Source organism: Chlorocebus sabaeus, chromosome 25 (assembly GCF_047675955.1).
Source record: "Chlorocebus sabaeus isolate Y175 chromosome 25, mChlSab1.0.hap1, whole genome shotgun sequence".
In the NCBI taxonomy this organism is placed as follows: domain Eukaryota; kingdom Metazoa; phylum Chordata; class Mammalia; order Primates; family Cercopithecidae; genus Chlorocebus; species Chlorocebus sabaeus.
In genome coordinates, this window is record NC_132928.1 from 82,356,882 (window position 1) to 82,380,810 (window position 23,929).

General features: G+C 39.9%; 2 protein-coding genes across 8 annotated transcripts in view; one reads left to right on the forward strand and one right to left on the reverse strand.

Moving 5' to 3' along the window:
* ADSS2 (adenylosuccinate synthase 2) overlaps window positions 1-17,264 on the reverse strand; it is a 43,013-nt gene extending 25,749 nt beyond the window's left edge. The window contains exons 1-3 of the mRNA XM_007990002.3: window positions 16,950-17,264; window positions 3,295-3,397; window positions 2,457-2,525 (exon numbers count right to left, since the gene is read on the reverse strand). Coding sequence (XP_007988193.1) covers window positions 2,457-2,525; window positions 3,295-3,397; window positions 16,950-17,132 — 355 coding nt within the window. The 5' untranslated portion in view covers window positions 17,133-17,264. The remainder of the gene's footprint in view (window positions 1-2,456; window positions 2,526-3,294; window positions 3,398-16,949) is intronic.
* A 27-nt stretch (window positions 17,265-17,291) lies between these two features.
* CATSPERE (catsper channel auxiliary subunit epsilon) overlaps window positions 17,292-23,929 on the forward strand; it is a 178,293-nt gene continuing 171,655 nt past the window's right edge. For 5 of the 7 annotated variants that reach the window (XM_073011892.1, XM_073011898.1, XM_073011894.1 and 2 more), the window contains exon 1: window positions 17,292-17,649. In XM_073011892.1, the coding sequence (XP_072867993.1) occupies window positions 17,327-17,649 (323 nt within the window). In that variant the 5' untranslated portion in view covers window positions 17,292-17,326. The remainder of the gene's footprint in view (window positions 17,650-23,929) is intronic. The other 2 variants (XM_073011900.1, XM_073011901.1) reach the window with 1 other exon arrangement.

Consider the following 23,929-nt stretch of genomic DNA (forward strand, 5'->3'; position numbering starts at 1 on the left):
ACTGCTTGAGTCCAGGAGGTAGAGGCTCACTACTATGTTCACGCCACTGCACTCCAGCATAGACGACAGAGCAAGACCGTGTCTCCAAAACAAAAAATGCTTGAATGAACAAATGAATCCAAATTGATGTTTTTCTTTAAAGACAATACTAAAGACAAACTGCCAAGCTGCAAACATTTCAAAACTAATCTTTAATAATGAAAAATTTGTTTTTACCTTAAGATTTATTTTTAAAATATATTCCTTAAAGATTAAAGAGGAGAACCTCCTCGGTAACGTGCGAAAAAGTAAACCTGGAATATTAAGCGTCCCCCTCTATGGTTGTTTTGACACACAAACATGTACTCTAAAATTAGTTTAGGAGATATAATAAAGAAAATAGGAGCAAGAAATTCAGTAAAGTGGAAAAAGAGCAGGGTCGGATAGGCTAGAAGGAAAAAGGGAATAGGGCAAACTTATTAAAGGAGATGAGAACAGAGAGCAGCACCAATATAAAAATCACAGACTAGGTCACAGGTAAAAACGCAGAAAGGAGAAAAGAGATGGTAGCAAAGACAGGGTTCTGTAAAATCACATTTAGTGGTTAAGAACACTTGAGGACAGATTGCTACTTTTAAACCTGAACAGGGGCAGGGCGTGGTGGCTCACATCTGTAATCCCAGCACTTTGAGAGGCCAAGGCTGGTGGATCACAAAGTCAGGAGTTGGAAACCATCCCAGCTAACATGGTGAAACCCCATCTCTACTACAAATACAAAAAATTAGCCAGGCATGGTGGCACGTGCCTGTAGTCCCAGCTACTCGGGACTGAGGCAGGAGAATCGCTTGGACCCAGGAAGCAGAAGTCGCAGTGAGCCGAGATCGTGCCACTGCACTCCAGCCTGCATGACAACGCAAGACTCCGTCTCCCAAAAAAAAAAAAAAAAAAAAAAAAAAAACCTGAACAATACTTTAACAGTAATTGCGTCTTTTAAATGTGAGCTAATTCAAGGGGAAACTATACTAATGATTCTCCTCAATTATGTATTACAGGTTGAGATTCCTTTATTCCAAATACCAGAATATTTCAGATTTCAGATTTTTTTTGGACTTTGGAATATTTGCATACAAATAATGAGATCTCTGGGGGGTGTGGCTCAAATATATACATGAAATTCATTTATGTTCCATATACACCTTATATACATCAACTGAGGCAATTTTATACAGTATTTTAAATAATTTTGTGCATGAAAAAGTTTAGGGACCCTCCTCCTCCTCCTCCTCTTCTTCCTCCATCCTCCTCCTTCTCCTCCCTCCTCCTCTTCCTCCTCCATCTGTGGTTGCTTACCAATACCAACATTCTTGACTCTGAATTTATATGCTGATAAGTAATCATTTCCTTACACTTATTCACACGCAAGTATTTAACAGTAAAAAATATGACATACCACTAATACAGTGGGAAAAATGTGTTCAGGGTAACTAAGCAGAACAGCAGCAGCACCAGAGTATCTGTATCAGCTGGCAAACAGCAGTAACAACAAACAGAAGGCTTTCAGTCTCCACCTGTATTCTATATTTCATTTATTACCACAGTTGGAGCATCCAGCTAGCACACATGCCACTGTATTACCCTCTGTGGGCACGCTTGTGTGGGGGAATCTGGGCGTGCATGGAAAAGATATATGAAAGCTGAAAGGGGAGAAGGCCTTTTTTCCCTTGGAGACACTGAATAAACTGTGTGTGTGCCTATGTTTGGACTGTGACTCGTTGCATGAGGTTGGGTATGGAACTTTCCACTTGTGGTGTCATGTCTGTGTTCAAAAAGTTTCAGATTTGGGGAGCATTTTGGATTTCAGATTTTTGTATTAGAGATGTTTAAACTGAGTTTGTATTATCAAATTCCCCTCACACCCTAATAAGATGGCCAAGGTTAATGTAAACACATCTCTAAAAATCTAAGAGATCAGTAAAGGCAAGAATCCAGGACTATTTCTTTTAAGAAGATGGGCATGGATACATTGCATAAAAGCAGCATTGACTTCATTTAGAAGGAGGGCCCTAAACAATCCCCCTTACATCTGTGTAGCATGGGGGGGGAAATTCCCTTTTATCCCTGAGTTGTAGCAACAAAAGGAGAGCTCCAGACCCTTTAGAAAACAAGACCGACAGTGTGCAAACTCAGGAATTTCCTAGTTTTGCCACCCACATATTGTAATTCTAGCTACCTTAAGATAAAGTTTACAGATAACCAATGTGTAAAAAAACAAGACTTAACATAATGACGTAAGATGTTAGTCTTCTGTTTAAAACAGTGTTTATAATAAATAAAACTTAATAACTGACATTAAAAATTTGTCCTATAGTAGCCTGCAATTTTAAAGTATAAGACAAACATGTTGTTTGCCTGGCATAAGATCCTAATAAAACTTTACAAAGAACAACTGGTTACCTAGTAGACTCATTCTTTCATACCTTTTCCTTTTTGAACATTTTTCTCTGCTTCTTCAAACAATCCAGGTAGATGAATTACCACACCATTTCCTAAAGGAAAACCAACAAACCCCAGCCATAAGCAACTATAATTACAACTCAGACATATGTAACTTAAAGGACATTCTGATTTACCAGGGTGTTACCACAGAAATGATTCCAAGTTTTCATAGGAGTATAATTTAAATACATAATGGAACATAATATAGTGAATATTTTATGCTAGAATTATACTCAATGAAGTTGAAAATTTCTTGGAAACAAAGTGAAATATGTTTTTGAAGGAAACTATGTTAATTTTAAGCAAATGGAACATGGTCACAGTACACACTAAATCAATATCTTTCAGGTTGGGGAATCACACCCTATCAGGTCACAAGTCAATTTAGTAGGTTGTGATAAGGATTTTTAAAAATTAAAAAGTAGAGTAGAAAAGATCAGATTGCATCATGTATTGTAAGTGTTCAAAATAAACTCATGAACCTCTCGTATTTCTTACTATGAGTCATGGTTGAAAATATTTGGGGAAAAAAGTATTTGGAAAACTGATTCAATGATCTAATACTTCTTTATAGAATTAAGATTGTCAGTGAGCACAAATGAATGCAAAGTAATCATTCCAAAAAGTATTACTGTTAAAACACCTTACAGTGACAAATAGCCAAAGTCAGGTATATTCCAGAAGGTATCAAGGTCCAAATCAATAAGAGATCAATGAACCACTTGGTTAGTGAGAGATGAAATCAGTTTTGATGATAAAAAATAAATGCCATTATCAGTTGGTGGGGGAATCCCCATACAGCTCAGTTTATATACTTACCAATGAATGCAGTGACATTTGGATTAATTATTCCACTGGGTAAGAGATGAAAATCATATTCCACAGAATCCACAACAACTGTATGGCCAGCATTATTTCCACCCTAAAATATAAGACAGGGGAAAACTAAGTTTGATGATAAACGTGACAAATAACATATCTCCTTCCAAAGTGAATTAACGACTTCCTGCCAAAAGGTCAACTTCAGAGAGTCCAAATATTTGCCACCTTTACTGATTTGTGAAAGGCTTTAAAATAGTTTGGCTGTCTCCTTTCCCCACTGTAGTACACTTGAGTGATTATTCTGAAAGGATATGGACATTGGGGAATTCAGGTTTCTGAAAGACAGAAAATCATACTCCTTCTTAAAAGACGGAAAAAGTGAAAAAAATACATAGAGCAGTTAGTCTGTCTTTGGCTATGGAGGATTATGGCAACCTAACTAACCATGATATTCCACCTACACACAAAAAAATCTCTAAGAGAAGAGTAATCTATCCAGTTACCCTAACTTGATGTAAATATGCATATAATTCCCATCGTCTTAAGAGTCTGTCAAGCAACTCTGTGACCTGAAATTTGTATTCTTACATGGACTTAACAAGAATCTCCCCCAAATACTGGTTATCCTTGGCCTCTAATTTATATGCCAGTCTTTTAGGTTTGCTTAGTGACAGATCCCCAGAGCCTGCTCACCTCTAGATAAAATAATATCGTGCATCAAGGAACTGCTAACACTGAGAATCAGACTATAAACTCAGGATGAAATTTGCTTTCTACGAAGCTTATGCAGAAATAACAAAATGGAAAAAGTCAAATTACAAAGATTAGGTACAAAGGAGACTAAATATTAAGTAACCAGATAACTTTTCTAATTTATATGTTTAAAAAACATGGAAGAAAACACAAGTTTTCACACTTGTCAGCTGATTACATATATGTTTAAACTTCTATACAACATTAACAGACTTTTAAAAGTAAACTCGGGATGTATTTGCAACAAATAAAAACTTTAACAACATCCTTCTATAACAAAAAATACCAATCAAAACTATATTGCCTGAGAATGAGGGCTGATCACGAGGCTATTTTTCTTTCATTTTTAATTTTTGTTGGTACGTAGTAGTGCATATATTTACGCGGCGCATGAGATATTTTGATACAGGCATATGAGTAATAATTATATCCGGGTAAATATGGTATCCATCAACTCAAACATTTATCTTTTCATTGTGTTACAATCTAATTATACTCTGAGCTATTTAAAAATGTATAATAAATTACTGTTGTAGTCCCCTGTTGTGCTGTCAAATACTACAAGTATTTTTATCTAACTATATTTGTATACCCATTAACCATCTCCCCACCCCACCCCCAACTCTTACCACTACCTTTCCCAGCCTTTGGTAACCATCCTTCTACTCTCTATCTCCATGAGTTCCATTGTTTTAATTTTTAGCTCCCACAAATAAGTGGGAACATGTGAAGTTTGTCTTTCTGTGCTTGGCTTACTTCACATAACATAATGACCTCCAGTTCCATCCACGTTGTTGCAAATGACAGGACTTCATTCTTTTTTTGGTTGAATAGTACTCCACTTTGTTTATGTACCACATTTTCCTTATCGGTCTGGGTAGGTATCTGCCTGCTAATTATTCAAGGCTCACGGGCTTTTTAGCTAGCAGGTAATGAATCCTGCCAGAACTCAGTCCTTCCTTCAAGGCAGCAACTTCCCTTCTGGCCCAGGGTATGTCTAGAAATTTGTGCTGGAACTAGGGCCTGTGATGGGGAGCTCAGGACTTCCCCCAGTAACCCTGTCCTACTGTGGCTGGGATCCAAATTGCAAGACCAAATCCTCCAGACTCTTCCCTCTCCTCTCCTCAAGTGGAGGGAAGGAGCCTCTCCTGGAGCTGCATGCTGTGCTGCCTGGGGTTGGGGTAAGCGGGGCACAAGCACTCCCTTGGCTATCTTGGCTGGTGTCTCACTAGGTCACATGCCCCCCAAGTCCACTGGCTCCAAGTCCAGCACAACACCGGAACTTGCCCAAGAACTGCAGTGTTTGTGGCCCAGACTATCTTCCAAATTTATTTAGGACCCCAGAGCACTTTAGCATGTGCTGGCTAGGCTTGCTGGAACTCAGGTTCTGACTGAGGATGGGCAATTCCCCTCTGGCAAGGGCTGGTCTAGCTGAGTTCTGCCCAGTGTTGCTTTCTGTTGTGACAAGGGCAGCACTGAGTTCCAATGCAAAGTCCTAGGATCACTGCATTCTCCTGCCTCTAAGCGTACAGATTCTCTGTCAGTGCCCCATGATTGCTGGGGGTGGGGAAGGGGTGGTATCAGCAATTCAAGACTGTCTTTCCTACCCTCTTCCATGCCTCTTTCAGTGATAGGAAGTTAAAACTAGGTACTGTGATTGCTCACCTGATTTTTGGTTCTTATGAAAGTGCTTTTTTGTGTGGATAGTTATTAAATCTGGTGTTCCTGTGGGAGAACAATTGGTAAAGGGTTCTGTCTGACCATCTTCCCCCATTCTGCCCGATCCACAAGGTTATTTTTAACAAATTGAATGTTACTACTTTTACCAAATCATCACCAATTATGAGGTCACAAAAATGCTAGAAAAATTGGCCCTGCTAAAAAAAAAAATCTTCAAAAAGCAAGTACCTATTTACATGGTGTTTTGCACTGTATAAAGCAAAGAACTCTTTGAAGACTAAGGTATGGCATATATTTAAAATAAAAAACCTTGGCAGTGCTGGACTAAAATCTGTAAGACACACTTTGGAAAGGCACAGGCAGACAGAAACAGGGATGATGGGCAACACCTTCAGGTGACACCAAAAAGGAAACAGGTGCATTAGTTTTTACTATTTATTTTTAAATAGGAAATTCCCACATATGATACAGACACCAAATGGCACAGAAGTATGCACAGTAAAATGTGAAGCCTTTCTCATGCCCTTGCTGTAAGACAACCAGTTAGCACAAGTTTTTGGTGTCTTTCCTGAAGTGATTTTTGCATACAAAACATATGTACTGTTTTATTTTACATATACAATGGTAGCAAACTATATACAGGTGGGCAGCTTGCGTACTTCCATAACCTTGCAAAGAGAATCATCTCATTCTTTTAACAGTTGTATTTTATCCTTTTGTATATGTACATATATCATAACTTATTATACTGGTCCCATAATGAGAGGCATTCAGAGTGTTTCCAATCTTTTTTTTTTTTTTTTTTTGAGACGGAGTCTCGCTCTGTCGCCCAGGCTGGAGTGCAGTGGCCGGATCTCAGCTCACTGCAAGCTCCGCCTCCCGGGTTTACGCCATTCTCCTGCCTCAGCCTCCCGAGTAGCTGGGACTACAGGTGCCCACCACCTCGCCCGGCTAGTTTTTTGTTATTTTTTAGTAGAGACGGGGTTTCACCAGGTTAGCCAGGTTGGTCTCGATCTCCTGACCTCGTGATCCGCCCGTCTCGGCCTCCCAAAGTGCTGGGATTACAGGCTTGAGCCACCGCGCCCGGCCTGTTTCCAATCTTTTGCTACTATAAACAATCTTGTAATAAACTTCCTAGTATGTATTATTTCACACTTGTGTAATTTTATCATCAATTCTGATAGAATCCTAGGACATACAGCATACACCAAAAGAACATTATTTATCTTAACTTAGTCTTTTAAAAATAACGTACGGGGTACTTCTTACCTGTATTTCAGTTCCTCTTGTTACAAATTACTAAGTTTAATAAATTTTTACTAAGTTGTTATAAAGTATTTGGTAATTTTGAGACAACAAATAAGGTATTATTATCAAAGCCAAATCAGGTTTTTTTTAGAGATGGGGTCTCACTATAGCCCAAGCAGGCCTTGAATTCCTGGGCTCAAGCAATCCTCCTGTCTCAGTCTCCTGAGTCCCTGAGACTACATGTGCATGCCACCCTGCCCAGCTACAACCAGTTTATTCTTTTAAAACCAGTTTTTAGGCCGGACACGGTGGCTCACGCCTGTAATCACAGCACTTTGGGAGGCCGAGGCGGGTGGATCACGAGGTCAGGTGATTGAGACTGTCCTGGCTAACATGATGAAACCCTGTCTCTACTAAAAATATAAAAAATTAGCCGGGGTGGTGGTGCACACCTGTAGTCCCAACTACTCAGGAGGCTGAGGCATGAGAATGGCGTGAACCTGGGAGGTGGAGCTTGCAGTGAGCCGAGATCGCGCCACTGCACTCCAGCCTGGGCGACACAGCAAGACTCTGTCTCAAAAAAATCCCCCAAAAAACAAGTTTTTAAAATTTCATCATTTGCTCAAGGTTAAAAATAAACTACTCTAATTTTTGGAGTAGACCCTTAAAGTAAGTCTCCTAATTTACATAAAATTACTTTTATAGATATACTAATATAATCATTTGATGAATTATTATTTGACAATTATTACTGGCAGTGCATGACAATGTTCTTATTGCGCAACAAAAGCTTACTCTCTTAGCTAATATTTTACCAAGACAGGTAGTAATGATGGAATTAACCATAATAAAGAGGCGATGGTTGCTCTAGACACACACACACACACACACACACACACACACATAATTTTTTAGGCAGATGGTTGTGATGGATGACTTTAGAGGGAAAAATTGGCTTAACTCCTTAAGTTTGTCCAAGTTTACAGGTAGTACAAGCTGGAAAGTTCAGCAGTAAAAGACTTAAAGTCACACGGTGGTATAAAGTTTGCTCATCCAAATATTAGTTATTGAAAAATATCAACATTTTTCAATAACCAGTATTACATTGATTATTATATGGTTTAAATATCATTTAAATTGTTTCAGTGTGTAAATATGGTTAAATATACCCAGAAAAACCCTAGATTATCCTACGTAGGATTTAGAGGAAAATATCTAAGTCTTATTTCTATTTGGTCACTAGTGCTCTGGGGGGCAGTTGGGGTATAACTTTTAATCTTGAAACGCACACTATGCAGAAGGGTCTTGAGGTGAACTGAGAAGGAGCTGCTCATAAGGAGTTTCTTGATGAGGCAATCTATATACTAAACAAGTTTTAGTATACTGTATATTATAAAATGCAACAGACAAAGCTTCAAATTTAAAGCGCCTATTTGGATGCTAACCTAAAATATTCAGATTATTCACCTTGGGACTTCAGGCAATTGTCCTCAAACAGAGATTACACTGGTCCAAGGAGAGGTCACGTATTAGCAGACAGCAAAACAAAGAATTTCAAATAAGAGCACCACAACCAAAACCAGTTTCAAATACGAGCACCCCCTCAGTCTCCCACCCACATATTATAAGGGCAGATGGAGCTGCTCCCACATGGGCCCATGGGCAACTCCATGTAGTATGTGCCAGGATGAGCAACAGCAAGGATGTGTCTGATTAATCATGTTCCATGATTCTCCCAGGTAGCACTGGGGAGGCCAGATAGTACCACATAAATGATGGGAGATATTTTGTTGTTGTTGTTCTACTTCTAATGGAAACATACAATTTCCTTCTCAATCCCAATTTTCCACAAACCAAGCTTGATCAGTTATCTTCCACAAAAGTATGAATCTTATCATCACATGAACAGTTACACTAACTACCTCCTGCTTCTTTGCCAAACTCCCATAACACTTATGATCCCAGTCACTCTTGTAGCATTTAACAAATACTTTCCATTATCATAGCTGTATATTCTATATTACTTAACAAAAAAAAAAGAATATGTTCAATTAATAGTTATATACACAAAGGGCTGTGGAATCTTAACGTTGTTTCTCGATCAATTACATCCAACAGGGAAAATATTTAGTAATAAATCTCAAATATAATTTTTTGAACTTTTTTTTCCCTAGAAATAAGTCGTATTTCTGAGTTGGTAAAATGCTTTTCTGAACATACATTTTTGGTATCTGCCACAGTTAACCAAATGTCTGTCCATTTTTGTGTAGCCTTTATACAGTACAGATTTCACTGACATCATCCTTGCATCTGAGGATTAAAAACAGTTGACATTGTTCTTTTCAGTCCTCCCAACAACCATATGAAGTAGGAGGTACTGACTCCATTCCACAGATGGGGAGGCCTAGGCATGGAAAGGTTTAGTGGCTCCTCACAAGCCACGTGGCAGGGACGCAGGGAGGGAGGGAGGGAGGCACGTGCTAACACCGCCTTCACATTCACACTTCCATCAGTGCCACAACACTGCAAGGCAGGCTTTCATGTTGAGGCCAATTGTTAAACCATTTTAATTCTGAAATATACCCCTCTCCAACACCCCAAGAAACAAACAACAGCATGAGTCCACAAGTAGCTATGTGGCAGGTTTCTTTGAGGAAAAGCACAAGCTTATAATGCCTTATATGATGCTCTTATATTAAATATCAAGAATAAATGCACGTTAATTTTATTAGGGTGAACAATATATGAAAGAAAATTCAATTGCGGTCACAAAACATTCCCTAATATAATATATATGTTATCAATTTTCTTCGACTGTTATTCTTACATTAAGATTAAATACAAAGAAAATATTAAATAAACTTCTTAATTACCACGAAAAAATGTATCTCATCACAGAGCTATGAAATAAACTGGAACATCATGATAGAAACAAAAACCAGGACTAAAATTCTATGCTCTCAAAGCTGAAAAGCAAAGTTTCAGGTGTACGCTTTTAGTTTTTACAATCAATACATAGCTAATTTTCATTATTTTAATTCAGGTTAAAATAATACAAACCAATTTAACTCTATTTTTCCTTCCAGAAAAGCACTACAGGTCAATAGCATATTAGACTGTTGGAAAACAATTTACAAATAGCAACAATCCAGAACAAACGCTTCCTCATACCTTATTTTCCCATACAAAATTAACTCCAGGTTAGTTAGAGCTTTTGCATGCTCAGTCCCCCTCCTTTTCCCTTACTTGCAAATCATAGGAATCATCTCCCCAGCCACAGCGAATTGATCCAGGCAGGGAAACATGTTCCAACCTGAGCCAGTCAGCTCCTCTCCCTTGGGAACCTGAATTTGAGTACTGAGGAGGAAAGCAGTAGCAGTCTGAGATGCCTGTCACCTACGGGAAGCATCCTAAAGAAACAGGCTGCCAGTTCCAGCTGCTGAGATTCCAGGAGCAGCCTTCATCTCAGGCCACCATCCTGCTCTTCCTTTAAACAAATCCCCATTTTGCTTGAGTTAGTTTCTTTCCATTGCTTGCAAATAAAGAACACAAACGGTTCACAAAACAAACTTACTACAACATAGTATATATACCCCTTGCTGAGTTTACCTCTTGTACTAGTAAAACTGAATATTAAAATGATTAATTGCTAGATATTAATAACATTTTATGCTGTCAAGGACAACACTTTAAAGCATTACTGCAGGATATAGGAATGATATAACAGTATTTAGTTATTTTGTAACTGTTCTCAGTTTTTCCATGCATTCCTTTTCTTCCTAATTTGATGTTAAGTTTACGGAAGTCGGAAGACAAGTGTTTTGAATGTTCTTTCCATGACTCCTCAGAACCAGAGGCTGTCAAATCCAATTATAGAATAAAATTTTGGATCAGGAAATGCTAATATGTGTAAGCTTCTAGCTAAGAAGCTCCAAAGGTCCAGGGGAGGTTAAAAAAAAAAAAAGGTTGGGAAGGAATTAAATGATATTAGTCTACAAAAGTGACTTTTGATTCTTAACTTGGTTTTGCTACTGGGCCTTCTCCTTCCCCAAATCACTCCTTTCTTCACTCCTGCAAATATAATTTTTTGAACTTTTTTTTTTCCTAGAAATAAGTCATATTTCTGAGTTGGTAAAATGCTTTTCTGAAGATACATTTTTGGTATCTGTGTGGTAGAGAGATGAAGGCAGTGAATGATCCTCAGTGTTGTAGACCTGAAACAATGGTCTCTTTTCCAGAACACAGGCCCAAGTGTCAAGGGCTAACAACTTCATGCACAAAGCCCAGAGGCATTTTTCTGGCTACTTAGTTAGGCCTCTGTGTCTTATCTCTGTCCTTTTGCTTTGAATACATGAAAACAAGATACTGTAATCACAGAGCTCAAAATGAACATCAGGAAGTCAGTGACCACTATGGATTACAGCAGAGAGCAGCAATGTCTCAGATCCCGTGCCCCTAAACTATTTCAGCAACTGAAAAGGGGCTGCTACTTTTCTGTTTAGTCTTCAAGCTTCTTAAGAGCCTAAAAATCTTTGGAGTCAATGCTTATTATCTATGCTGCTTTCAGGGTAAAGATTGTAAGATCTGTATCTCCTCCTTTCCAGACAAAACATGTTACCATTCACCAAAACTAAAGCACTTATTAATCCACAGCAATAGTTATAAATGAAGATTGTTCTTTCATGAAAGCATTCACATAACTGCAATTAGCTTATGATTCCAAAGTAGAGCAGGTTAAGTTACTACCAGCAAGTTGATCAAATTTAACTACTCAGCAGTAACCAGACACACTAGATAGGAAGAGAAAAAAATATACAGGGTATCTTAATTTCTTTTTAGCAAAGATATCCAAGCTCAGTTATCCATTAAAGGTTTAAAAGTATTCACTTTACTTTGCATGATTATAGTTACCTTCTAGTTTCATACACACATGTCACAAATGATGAAAACCTCAGATACCTTATATTTTAGACCTTACATTACCATTATTAAATAACTTCTCACAATGAAAGTGGAAGGAGGCATTGCCTGAGAGGATCTTAGGTTCCTAATTAAGAAGCTTTAGACTCTTGCTACCAAACTTTAATATTCTTTCACACTCACCAAACCAGGGTCATAGATGAGAGCATAAGACATCCAACCAAAAATGTATAAACCAATGATATCACACAGCTCTTTGTGAATGTTTGATAAAAATTCACCTAAATACATTCATGAAAATATTTTCTTAAAAACACACTGAAATTAAACTAGAGATTTCAAGTCAAAAAAGTTTTCTTATTAATAAAATTCTTCCTTTAAGATGTTAAAACTTAATATAGACAAAAATCTCATTTTCAGAAATCTCATGGAGTCTCTTTTTAAAAAAGAATTTTATTATGTGAATCAAATATAAATTTTGGTTCAATGTAAAGAACTATCCCATCCCGGAACCAGAGTAGCCACAGGAACTTCCCCCTTCATTTATTGTTCTTTTCATTGCTTTCAGCAAGCAATACTGAATGTTGATGTTTCTGTTGATAAAAGTATAATAGTCACCAATTTTTATCTATCATTATTTAGTCCACACTAATCTTTGGTGTCAACATCTGACACACTCCCTGAGAGATAAGACAGCTGGATTCGTATCCAGTTACAGCAAGAAAGCTACTAAGTACATATCAATTTATTGGTTCATTCTAGATTTGCTCTAGGCAACAGTTTTTCTTAGAGATACTTGAAAATATCCAACAAACCCATCCATTCCCACCAAAGTTAAAGAAACAGAATAATTTTGATCAGACACCACTGAGATGGTCTCATATACATATAAAAACTCATGCCTCAAAAGCAGAGCTGACAGGATACTATATTTACTAACTGAAATAGCAACCTAGGACATCCTCATTGACTGCACATTGAGATTTACTGTCCTCAGCGGAGAAAAGCTAGTTATTAGAACCCTACATGGCATTCAATTGAAATAGTTCAGGAGATACATGAAAAAGAGATAAATATCAGTTACCTATTTTCTCTTAGAAACAAGAAATAAGATTTTAATATAAACAAAGCCTTTGAATGGTACAATGTAAAACAATCCAGCTAAAAAACTAAACAACAAATGTTAATCCAAAGAATGCTAGGAATTCCACCTTAAATTTATGCCACCAGTCAATTAAAATTGTCCAGAGAGATGTTAAAACAATTACAAGAAAGGGTTACTATTACTTATTTCAGATAAATTTCTAGGGGTGATCTTGCCATCCAGAATACATTGGTTGAGTATTTCCCTTCTGCTTCATATAGTATTAGGCGCTACAGAACAAAAAAAGGAAGAAGTCCCCCTTTTGAGAAAATTTACATTCTGGTAGAGAAACCACAGTAACCAAGCAGAACAAGATTTAACCAAGTATAGTATAACAGACATTGGTAAATACTTATATACTAGGGAAATGCTATAAATGATATAAAAAGAATCAGAAAATGGAAATAGCAATTGTTATAAACCTGGAAGAATGGCTTACCTTAAATGCTAATTACCTACTATCCTGGCAGATCATTTTAGCTGTACAAGGTCAAGGCATTAAATAATACTAACATTTTCTTTTAAATTACCTTTCACCTTTTATTTCAAGGAGAAAGTCTCAGTTTGCTGCTGGTATGTCTTTTATGCTTCTTTAACACTTACTAATAGTGGTTTCAGATCTTCAGCAGATACTTGTATCTAGCTAGAAAATAGTAATATTTTTTCAGTATGTTTATTTTTACAGCAAGCTTTTAAAAACATATATCAAGTGATGGGGTCTGCCTTCCCTTATAACTAACTTTAGTATTTTCTCTTTTTATTAGCTTTAAAGCCTTGGAGAGCAAACACAGGGAATACTGCTCTAGCCTTTCCTGATCACAGGCAACTTCGTGTGTGTCATTATAACCAAGACCACCAAACTTACTTTCCTCAAAAACAATAAATAAGCCTTTGCTTAAAGCCTGGTATAAACTACTATAGTTGAGAAGTTTCTGTAGTTTCTACTCAGCAAAATAAAGAAACCAAAGCACAGTATTTTACTTTGAGAGAATTTGGGAAAAAACAGTATTAGACTTCCTTCTGTGATGCCAGAAAGGGACCTTTTTGGTCCCATACTTTAATCCCTTGAAAAACTTAGACTAGTACCTTTCTCCATCCCGACCTTCTCAATATTTTTGCTTACACAGCAGTTGTCCCCCAGATTGTGAGCTCCTTGTAGGCACAATCCCTGTCTTTTTCAGATTTTTGACTCCCAGGCTAAGTGATCCCCTGAAGACACTCAGAGTTTACTAGATGAATGATCTGTACCCAGGGTTGGGCCTCTATTTAATTCTTCTCTCTTCTTCTCAAAATAAATATTGATTTAAAATTAAGGCATCAGTAGTGGCTGTCCTTTGATGTAAGTGCTACATATTTACGGATCTGGGGAACCTACCAAGTTATAAATAACTTCCCATAAATCCTGAATCTGAACAACACAGGCTTTAAGCACTGTAAGAGTGAAAATGCCATTGGGTTTGCATCTAGTGTTTCCAAAAAGGCATTTTATATATTAAAATTTATTATTAAATGCAATGCCAGTTTTTCTTTTTAAAACTATATTTTATGTTGGGAGAAAGTCCTTATGATTCTACTGGTGAAATATGGATACATTATGTGTACTTCATTTCTGGAGAAACAGTGCTGAATAAAATTTGAACTCATGACATCAATATGGCAGAATATATTAAACTCTAACAAAGGACATGTTTTCACTAACACACAAAACTTAAGACATCAGACAAGGCAATCCAAGCTCACGATGTCTTACTGTTGATTTTTTCCAGCTCTCTATACACACTCAGTAAGAACTCCAACATTCCAATTTTAAAACCTAGGAGAACTTCATTAAGTAGATGCCAGCTTACTAGGGCTAGCCAAATAATACAAAGTTACCAAGGTAAATCACAAAAGAGATAATGCTTAAATCTATTCATTACTCATCTATTTTTTGCTAACAAGACTAATAAAGAATCCTAATGATACACTCTTAAAAGGCACTAGAAGAACATAAGGATTCTATAAGGAAGGTAGTTAAGTCAAAAACATATAGATGAGGGAAGTCTGCCTAACAGGGCCCCTCATTTGTTTCTCCACTATCTTCAGGTAACATTTTAAAGCTAAACTTAGTTCCTTCTCAGTCACTTCTCTAGACTTTCCAAGGGCATCAGATCAGGTCGGTCCACGACTTCAAGACTACTTTTTTGCTAACATTAGTAACACCTTCTCCAAGCTACAAACTACTTCTAATATTTCTCGATAGAATATTAAATTGAGAATCCTTTAGAATAAATACCATAATGGTTGTGTTCTCCAAACCTTCTTACAACCCATAGTATAGCTCAACCTGAGCTACTTCCACGTAAAGATTTCAAGATGTCAGTGAAGGAGACACACAGGCCTCCGCCTCTCTCCCCTTTTAGACAGCAAGAAAGTTCGGCGTTCTGGTACGTCTTCCCCACAGCATGACCAGATCTGAATGTAAGACAAAAGGTAGGTAAAGGCTGGATTTCTGGAGTATTTCCTAAGAAAGTGTGGGGCAGGAATTTAATGGCAACACCCTCCAGAGTGCTAAGGTACAAAGTGTGTTGCCAGAGGGGTGGAGAAGTAATAGGCTGGAAGGGAAGGAGGGAGAGGTGGTAGTGACGGTTTCCTAAGAGGCAATTAGTGTAACAGCTATTTCAGAATGGACAGGTGGATTTCTGCATGAAAACAAAACAAAATGAAACAAGGTAAATCAGAGAATATTTGCAGTATTTGCATTTAGCTCTTCTATGTACCTGTGATTTCACTGTTTCTGCATGCTCAGAATGGTATTCAAGGGGGCCTATGACTTACTAGAACATATACAGCATGGCACCATCATATCATGCCATGTATGTTCAAAAACAAATACTCTTGCAATCTAAACAGACAGCAGTTAACTTCAAATATGACATTATGCTTTGTTTTGAATGTGGTTATTACTCATCTACTTAGAATTTTGAAGCTGGAGAGAGTTATCTGAGAGCCTTTACAAAAGGCCTCCCCTGTATGTTGCTTCAAAGGAAACGACAAATAGGAAGAAAGCTTACATTGAAAACCACGTGTCTCCCGTTAGAAGTACATTACCACCTCGTTTTCCGAAAGTGCACTTTCGATGTCACCTTAGCAATACAAGTATTTATTTCTAAATACTCAATTTGATATCCATGTATTTACTTTTTTTCAACAGAGAAGGGATTCCTTCCTCTGGGACCAACTAGTAAAAGTAATTTCTCCTTAACTTTCAGGTACGGAGCACATTGTAAAAACAAAAACAAAAACAAGAAACTCAGGGCCCTAAAACAACAGTCCAAAGCCGAGGTGGGTGGGTTTGGATGTCAACAAAGTGGACCAGAGGAAGCAAAACACTGCATGCCACAGTCCTGCAGACGGGGGATCGGCGAGTCTGGGTTTCAGGACATTTCGAAACAATCCACTCCCACTCCGCCGCCCTGGGCGGGGTCGGGGGGCGGCGATGGGGGGACTCTGCCGTCGCGCCGGGTCTCCGCCCGCAGTCGGAAGAGTTGGGAGCAGGCCTCGGGCGGTAGCTCCTCAAACTCGGACCGCATCCCACCTCCACCCTGGCCTCAGTCCCGGGGCGGAGCACCAGTCCCCAGACGCAAAACTGCAAGTCCCCAGGCGTCGCGCATCTCTCAAAGGCTCCCCGCCAGCCCACCTTTTCCTCCAGAACCACCCCAAGTTTCACCCGACGCTCCAGGTCAGGGGTCCCCGACCTCCCGCCATTTCTCCACGTCGCCGCAGCTCAGGACAGGAGGAGAGAGCCTCAAGGTGACACCTCATTTTGGCCAGTGGCTCCGGGTCCTGGGTCCGAGTTCCTGGGCACCAGGTGCCAGGCGGCCCGAGCTCCCGGGCCCAGCCTCCCGTGAGAGGCCCGTCGCCTCACCTGGCAGCGGCACACGATGTCGGCATCCTGCGCCAACAGATCCACCACCTTCCCTTTGCCTTCGTCGCCCCACTGCGCACCGAGCACCACCGTCACCCGGTTTCCTCCGGGCCGCGCCCTGGGGCGGCCGCAATCGCCGTTGGGCAGGGAGGATGCCGCCGGGTAGGTCTTGGCTAACGCCATGGCTCCGGTGACGCGAGGAGAGCCCGAAGGAGAGGCGGCCGCCGAGGAGCGAACGAACCGAACTGTTCTGCGGCCGCCAGCCACATGCGGAGGAAGAAGGAGCCAGAGGCCGGCCCCGCCCCCGCCCTGCCGGGCCGCCACCCTCCAGCCAGTCCCCGCCCCGCTCTCCGCCACAGCCCGCTCAATGGGGGACCATGACTGCCCCGCGCAGGCCGGCCTCGGCAGCACCGCCCGCAGGAAGAGGCCCTGGTGGCGGCAACCGCCGCCACCCCGGACCGAGGCCACGCCCCTTCCGCGGCCTGCCGCGCCACTCCTGTGCGAACCTCGCGAGCGGAAAAGGTCAGGGGCGGGGCTTCGAGAGCGCTTCTCCTTCAGCACCCCGCCTACCCGCTCTACCTCTCGCTTTCAAACTGGAGAGGCGCGGAGGCGCGTGTGGAGCGGCGGACTACAACTCCCGGCACGCAACGCTCTGGGCTGCGGCGGCGTGTTCTGGGGCCACTGTGTCTGCCATCTGCAGGTTTGTCTGGATTTGTGTTTATTAAGGAATGAACGTGTACAAAATACGAAGTGTGGAATTTCTCAGTACAAACAGCATAAAATCGGAACGTGTGAGTGTAGAATTGGAAATTGAAAGTCTAGAAGTAACAGAGATGGGGACAGGGATCAAATAAGACAAAATTCAAGGCCGGGTGCGGTGGCTCAAGCCTGTAATCCCAGCACTTTGGGAGGCCCAGACGGGCGGATCACGAGGTCAGGAGATCGAGACCATCCTGGCTAACACGGTGAAACCCCGTCTCTACTAAAAAAATACAAAAAAACTAGCTGGGCGAGGTGGCGGGCGCCTGTAGTCCCAGCTACTCGGGAGGCTGAGGCAGGAGAATGGCGTAAACCCGGGAGGCGGAGCTTGCAGTGAGCTGAGATCCGGCCACTGCACTCCAGCCTGGGCGACAGAGCGAGACAACGTCTCAAAAAAAAAAAGACAAAATTCAACAGTAAGGCGATAAGGTAAAGGACATGAGACCTGAAATCAATAAATCAAGTGAAGTCCTAATTCTCATTTTACACAGTAGTAACGAAGGCTCAGAGAGGAGGAGTGAATTACCTATGTCATATATAGTACATATATGCAGATACTGTCATGCACTTGTTTTCTTTTTTTAAATCCCCACAACCATATAAGGTAGGTGATCCTCTATTATCCTTATTTTACAGGATTTAAAAGCGAGGTAACTTGCCCTAGTGAGGCCTGAATTGGTACTTCGATAATCTGAGTCCAGAGCCCATGTCCTTCCTGTAGATTCCACTGTCTCTTAGTTACAGTTGTAACTAGATTCTGGCGTATACCTACTGTTCATCTAACGCCCTTTCAATTCCAACACAAATTCACCATGATGTTTAATTCTGATAAAAGGTGCTTCGAAAAAAAGTGGGAATGGAATCACATGTACCATCTCCCAAATCGCCTGGAGATACTGTATATTCACTAATGGTCTCTAGAGCGCACTTTAGTGTTTTATTTCTAGTCAATGAGTTAAGTCAGGAACATTGAGAACCTGCTATTTACTAAGTGTCCTGGGCACTGATAACATAGGAGAAATAAAGATACAATTGCAGCCCTCAAGGATTCAAATTATTTGGTCTATTGATTAGTAAACAAATTAATTATAATACTATCTGATAATTGGTGTCTATCTTGGCCTTATTACAAGATCACAAACTTTTTGGAAATGATAATGCCATCTATTTCTTTCTACTCAAATGCCTGAGGTAGTGCTGGGCAGATAGTAGATACTGAATAAGCACATGTTACTAGTCATTTCCATTCAATTTTTAATTGAATTTTTAATTTTAAAATTCAATTTTTAATTTTAAAAAAATCATTTATGGGAGACTGATTTGAGTAATAAAACAACTCTGGTTTCCTGCGCAGCCAGCTCTACATGAATTACTATTTCTTTATTGCCATTCCCCTGTCTTGATGAATCGGCTCTGTCTCAGCAGTGGACAAGCTGAACCCCTTGGACGGTTACAAATTTGGGGGCGTGTCTGGGATTGCTGTTGTGGCTACCTGCTCGTGGTTCAGTGGCCCCCCTCCAGCGATGGATCCAGAAGCCTGCCCAGGTGGCCACCCAGTTCTCTCGGACTGGGGGCTGACTCTGGTACCGTCTCTACTGGCGGGGCGCTGCCAACCCAGTGTGCATGGATTTAATTGCAATGGAGAAATAGTCCTGGGGAGACGTCCCTTAACTGTAACCCTATCACAGGGTGTCTGTCTGTAGCCCCATTGCGGGGCGGGGTGTCTGGATTGGAGAGCATCCTAGGTGCTGCCCATGCCTCCTGTCTCCCAACTGGTTCTGTAGCCCTATGGTGGGGTGTCTGTAGCCCCATTGCAGGGTGTCTGTTCGGCTCCTGGGGGGTCTCGGTTGGCTTTTTCTAACTAGTAGGAAGAGTCCAGGTTTGGGAGACTTCTCCTCAATCAGGAAGATTTCGAGGAGGTTTCTCAGAAGGAGAATAGGAGGATAGTTGGGAAGGAATACTGCTGGAGTTCTTGGTTAGTGAGCTGATTGGGAAGGCCTCTGTCCTCTCGTCTTTGTGTGTGTTTGTCTATGTGGAAGGGATCTCAGAAGAGGTTGCTGATGGAAGTCCAGCAGACCTAACTCAGACCCCTCCTTATTTGTCTGGTCACATTTGATGAGCCCCAGAGAAGGCTCAACAGGCCTATCTTGGGGCGACTATCTGCTCTTCGTCTTGCCCAGAGACCCTATTGTGAATTACCATTCCGAGGTCATCCCTCCCCACCTGGAGTGGATCAAAGACAACAGGGACCAACGAGAGAAAGGTTTTAAGCTTTGCCAGGCTGATACTGGGTGCTGAACAAGGTGACTAATACGTGTTTTGTTATGTGTGTTTTGCTGGGATGGAAAATGTTAATTTGGTTCCCCATGCAGCCCTCTGGGCAGCATCTTGCAAATTAAGAATCTTGTCTATGGTTCCATAAAGCAGGAAAGGGTGACTTTCCCTTGTAAAGTGGCTTGAACCCCACAGCTATAGCACAAGCAAGCAGGGTCATCAAAAGCCACTCGATTCTTCTGGAAGCTGCAGAGAAAGGGAACCTGGAAATCTGGTGTGTTGGCAAAAAGGGTGTGAAATTCTTACCAGACAAGTTTCTGGTCTCTCTCTCTCTCTCTCTCTCAGCAAATAGTAAACTGTTTGTCTCCTCTGCAAGGGTTTGATGAATAGAAAAAAGGATTTGTGAGACTAGTCTTAGGCTGTAGCAAATCTGGTGTAATTTTGTGCTAAGAATTTGTCTTTCTGTGTTCTGTAGTGGAGAGATGGGTATCCACAGGATAGAATGTGGCTTTAGGACCCCTATAAGCCTGCTTTTCAAGCCAGCTTGGCAGGCTGGTCAGTTACAAACTTTACTACAGGTCCCTGAAGCCAATACTGTGTGAAATTTCTCTGTCTTGTATTGTGTCCTTAAGAGCTTAATTTTGTGACCATGTGGAGATAATTTCTCTTGGTTTCTGCCATCTAGAAGACAGGAATTTGGAGATTTGTAGGTTAGCCCTAAACATTTTCTTGAGCAGTTAAAAGCCTTTGCAAGCTTGAAATTGGCTTCTTTAGGCTCCTTCTGGGAAGAATAGAAACTGCTCAATACTGTATAACTCAGTAGCTAAGGCTTTGCCTCTTGACAGTGGGGGTCTGCGTTCTATTCCTGGCTTCCGGAATGATTCCCCTCTGGTTTTTTATTTATGTAACTTTGCCATTTATCGAGGTTCCCCGCCTCCCCCGCCCCCATGGATAGCTTCTGATTTCCTGTCTTGAATTTTCCTTTCTCTAAACTACCCTGGGGGAGATTCTAAATCTAGAAAAAAGAAAAACTGCTTACCATCTCTTTGAGACACCTGTGTGTCCATGGTTAAATTATAACCTTAGTTAAAATGTATTAATTTCATATGGGAAGTTACCTGTGGTAGAAGTCAAAAGCCAAAAATATTGGCCGCTTGGCATGGCTAAAGTTGGGTAATAAAATTTTTAAGGGTTTGTTTTTTAAAGAGCACTATGGTTAAGAGTCAGCTTAATTAAAAGTGGATAAACCAGCTATAGATATATTTAAAAGGCCTTTATGTTTCTGTCTTCTTGGATCTTGTTTTTCTGAAAAAAGATCTTTTTTCCTTCTCAGTCAACTGAATTATTTTCCTCCACTTTTTTGTTTTGCCTATCTTAATGCACACGAGAGGCCGTGAGATAGCTTCCGGCAGCCTGGGACTCCTTGGGAAAAACAGGAGGCACCACAGTCCCCGTTTTGGAAGAAAGCTCTGTTTTCCTCATGAAACCCCGAGAATTAAAAGCAGATAGATCCCTCTCAAAATCAAAGGCTCTGTTCTGTTTTGCATGGTGTTATGTGATGGTTTGAGTTTTAGGGGTATCAGAAATTACTTCTCATTCTGAGAGAGCTTTGATGTGTAACAACCAGGTAGGAAATATGTTTTAGAGGCTGGCTAATGGTAGTTATGGAGGCATACTTGAGTCTTTGCACACTTGGATCAGAGCAGCACGCTTTGGCCACCTGGAAGACATGGAAACATTCCCCCTGCCCCACAGAGAGAGGAGACTCCCACGGCGGGTGGTCTAATTACAAATGGACTAATTGGCTTTGGGGTGCCCTGCAATGAAATGCACAGTCAGTAAAAGCACTGCACTGTCTTCTCTCAAAGTATTTCCCTCCTCTTGGGATCCAGGATCCAGTATAAAACGGAACCCTTATTTTTAAGAATCTGTCTTTGCCTTCAGCGGCTTATTTGCTGCTTATTTGGCCCTAGAAACACAAGCTTTCCTGGCCCTGTTCCTCTAGGGGCTCCCCCATGAAGCCAGTAATCCAATTAAACTGGCAAATGAAAAATCTTACAAGTGCTGAATCTTCTGTCTGGTGTGTGATGTTTATATAAAAAAGCTCTGATTAATTTCCTTAGAAAAATGAGCACTTACATCACATATTTTGTCGAAAAAATAGAAACTTGAATGCCTTTTTATTCACATGACTTTAGTAATCTTTTGGAAATAAAGACAGTTTTAAAGATTATTGGTAAAATGTCATGAAAATATAGACATTTAGTCTAAATTAAGATCAGATATCAGATTTGCTAAATGCTTTAAAGTCAAATTGTTCCTTGGACTTTTGAAAATCGTTTGATTTACCTACTTTGGAGCATTAGGTTATAAATAAGGCCTGGGGACACGTGGACAGCCATGCCCCTAGTTATGCTGCAAACAGTCAGGCCTTATCTTCACTTCTGTCTGGTGTCCTAGGTTCCACCCCTAGAATTAACTCACTCACTGATCAGGTTTTTCACTAAAATGAAAGTTGCTAACGTGAAACTGAGATTACTGGAGAAACAGTTTTACATACAAGGTGTGTAGGGAATGATTTTTTGGTAAAAGATTATAAGAAGGCATAGGAATATGGCTTTTGTTAAAGGGCATGTAATTTTGTCTAGTTCAGAGGGTTTTAAAGATTGTCTCACCCTAAAAGAGGAACGGAACAAATGTGAAGGTTTAAGCAAAGTGAAAAGGTTTGTAAAGGGTGAATCTAAAAAAAAATTCTGTGGGTATAAACAAGTTGGCTAAGAGCTGAAAGAAATAATTAGCTTTTTTCTGTAGGTTAAAATATTAAAATCATACTGATGTGGGGCCAGAATCTGGGCCCCTGTGTCCAAATAACAGGGTTTCCTTAGAAAACTGATCTGCTGTTTGATGGAAAATTGTAAAGGGTTCTAAAAAGTTTATGAAAATCTTACCTTATGGTCAAACTAATTAAAACTGGATAGAGATATAAAACTTTATTTAAAAAACTAGCTTTAACATTAAAGATGCACATGAAATTTGGCTTTCTCTTCTGAAGACGATTTTTATGTAATGTTAAAAGATAATGAAAGGGTTTTGTTTTCTCCTTTGGATAAATGGCAGGGGAAAAAAAGGAGGAGAGAGAGAAGAGAGATTCAGTTGGCCTTGTGCTATTTTCATTGGATCTTTCTTTGGAAAGCTAAGTCACCTCTATCACAGTAAAGGTTTTTCTTTTTGTTTTTAATTGTTTTGGAGTTATCATCTTGGCCAAATGAATGACTTACGGTGACCTGGGATTCTATTTTGTGATATCCAGTGTTTTAAACCTTTGATATTTGACAGACTTTCCAAAATCAAATAATAAATTATGTCTCTTTCTAACCTAATATTTTAGATATTAGGTCCTCTAAAGTCCAAAAATCATACAGGAAGCATTGTCAAATATAAAATGGTGTTCGGCTTTCTTTGGTCTATATTTGTGTAAATGTGTTATTGGTATATGTTCTAAAATTAGGTAAAACTGCTATAATTCTAATATGACTTAGGATATGTTACCAGTAACAATTATAATTATTATGTTAAATGACTGTGTGCCACAGAGGTAAATTTCTTTGTCAGTTGTGCGTTTAACAGTGGCTGCCCTAAGATGTTTTTGTCATCCACAGACAATTGTTGTCTCACGTTGGTCCTCTTTAAAACATGATTTTATAATCAGCTATAAAATTTAACAAGTGCTCTTAAATGCAGGTTTCTGATTAATAACTCTGGGAGATTGTGACATTAGAATAGAAAAAACCTTTCAAATAGAAGAGGGAATGGTGTTTGGTTTTCTTTGGGGCTGTGTTTGTATAAATATGTTACTGGTATGTGTTCCAAAAGTATGGGAAATTTCTCTAATGTTATAATTTAGTGTACATTATTAATAATTATAATTGTTATGTAAAATTGTTGTA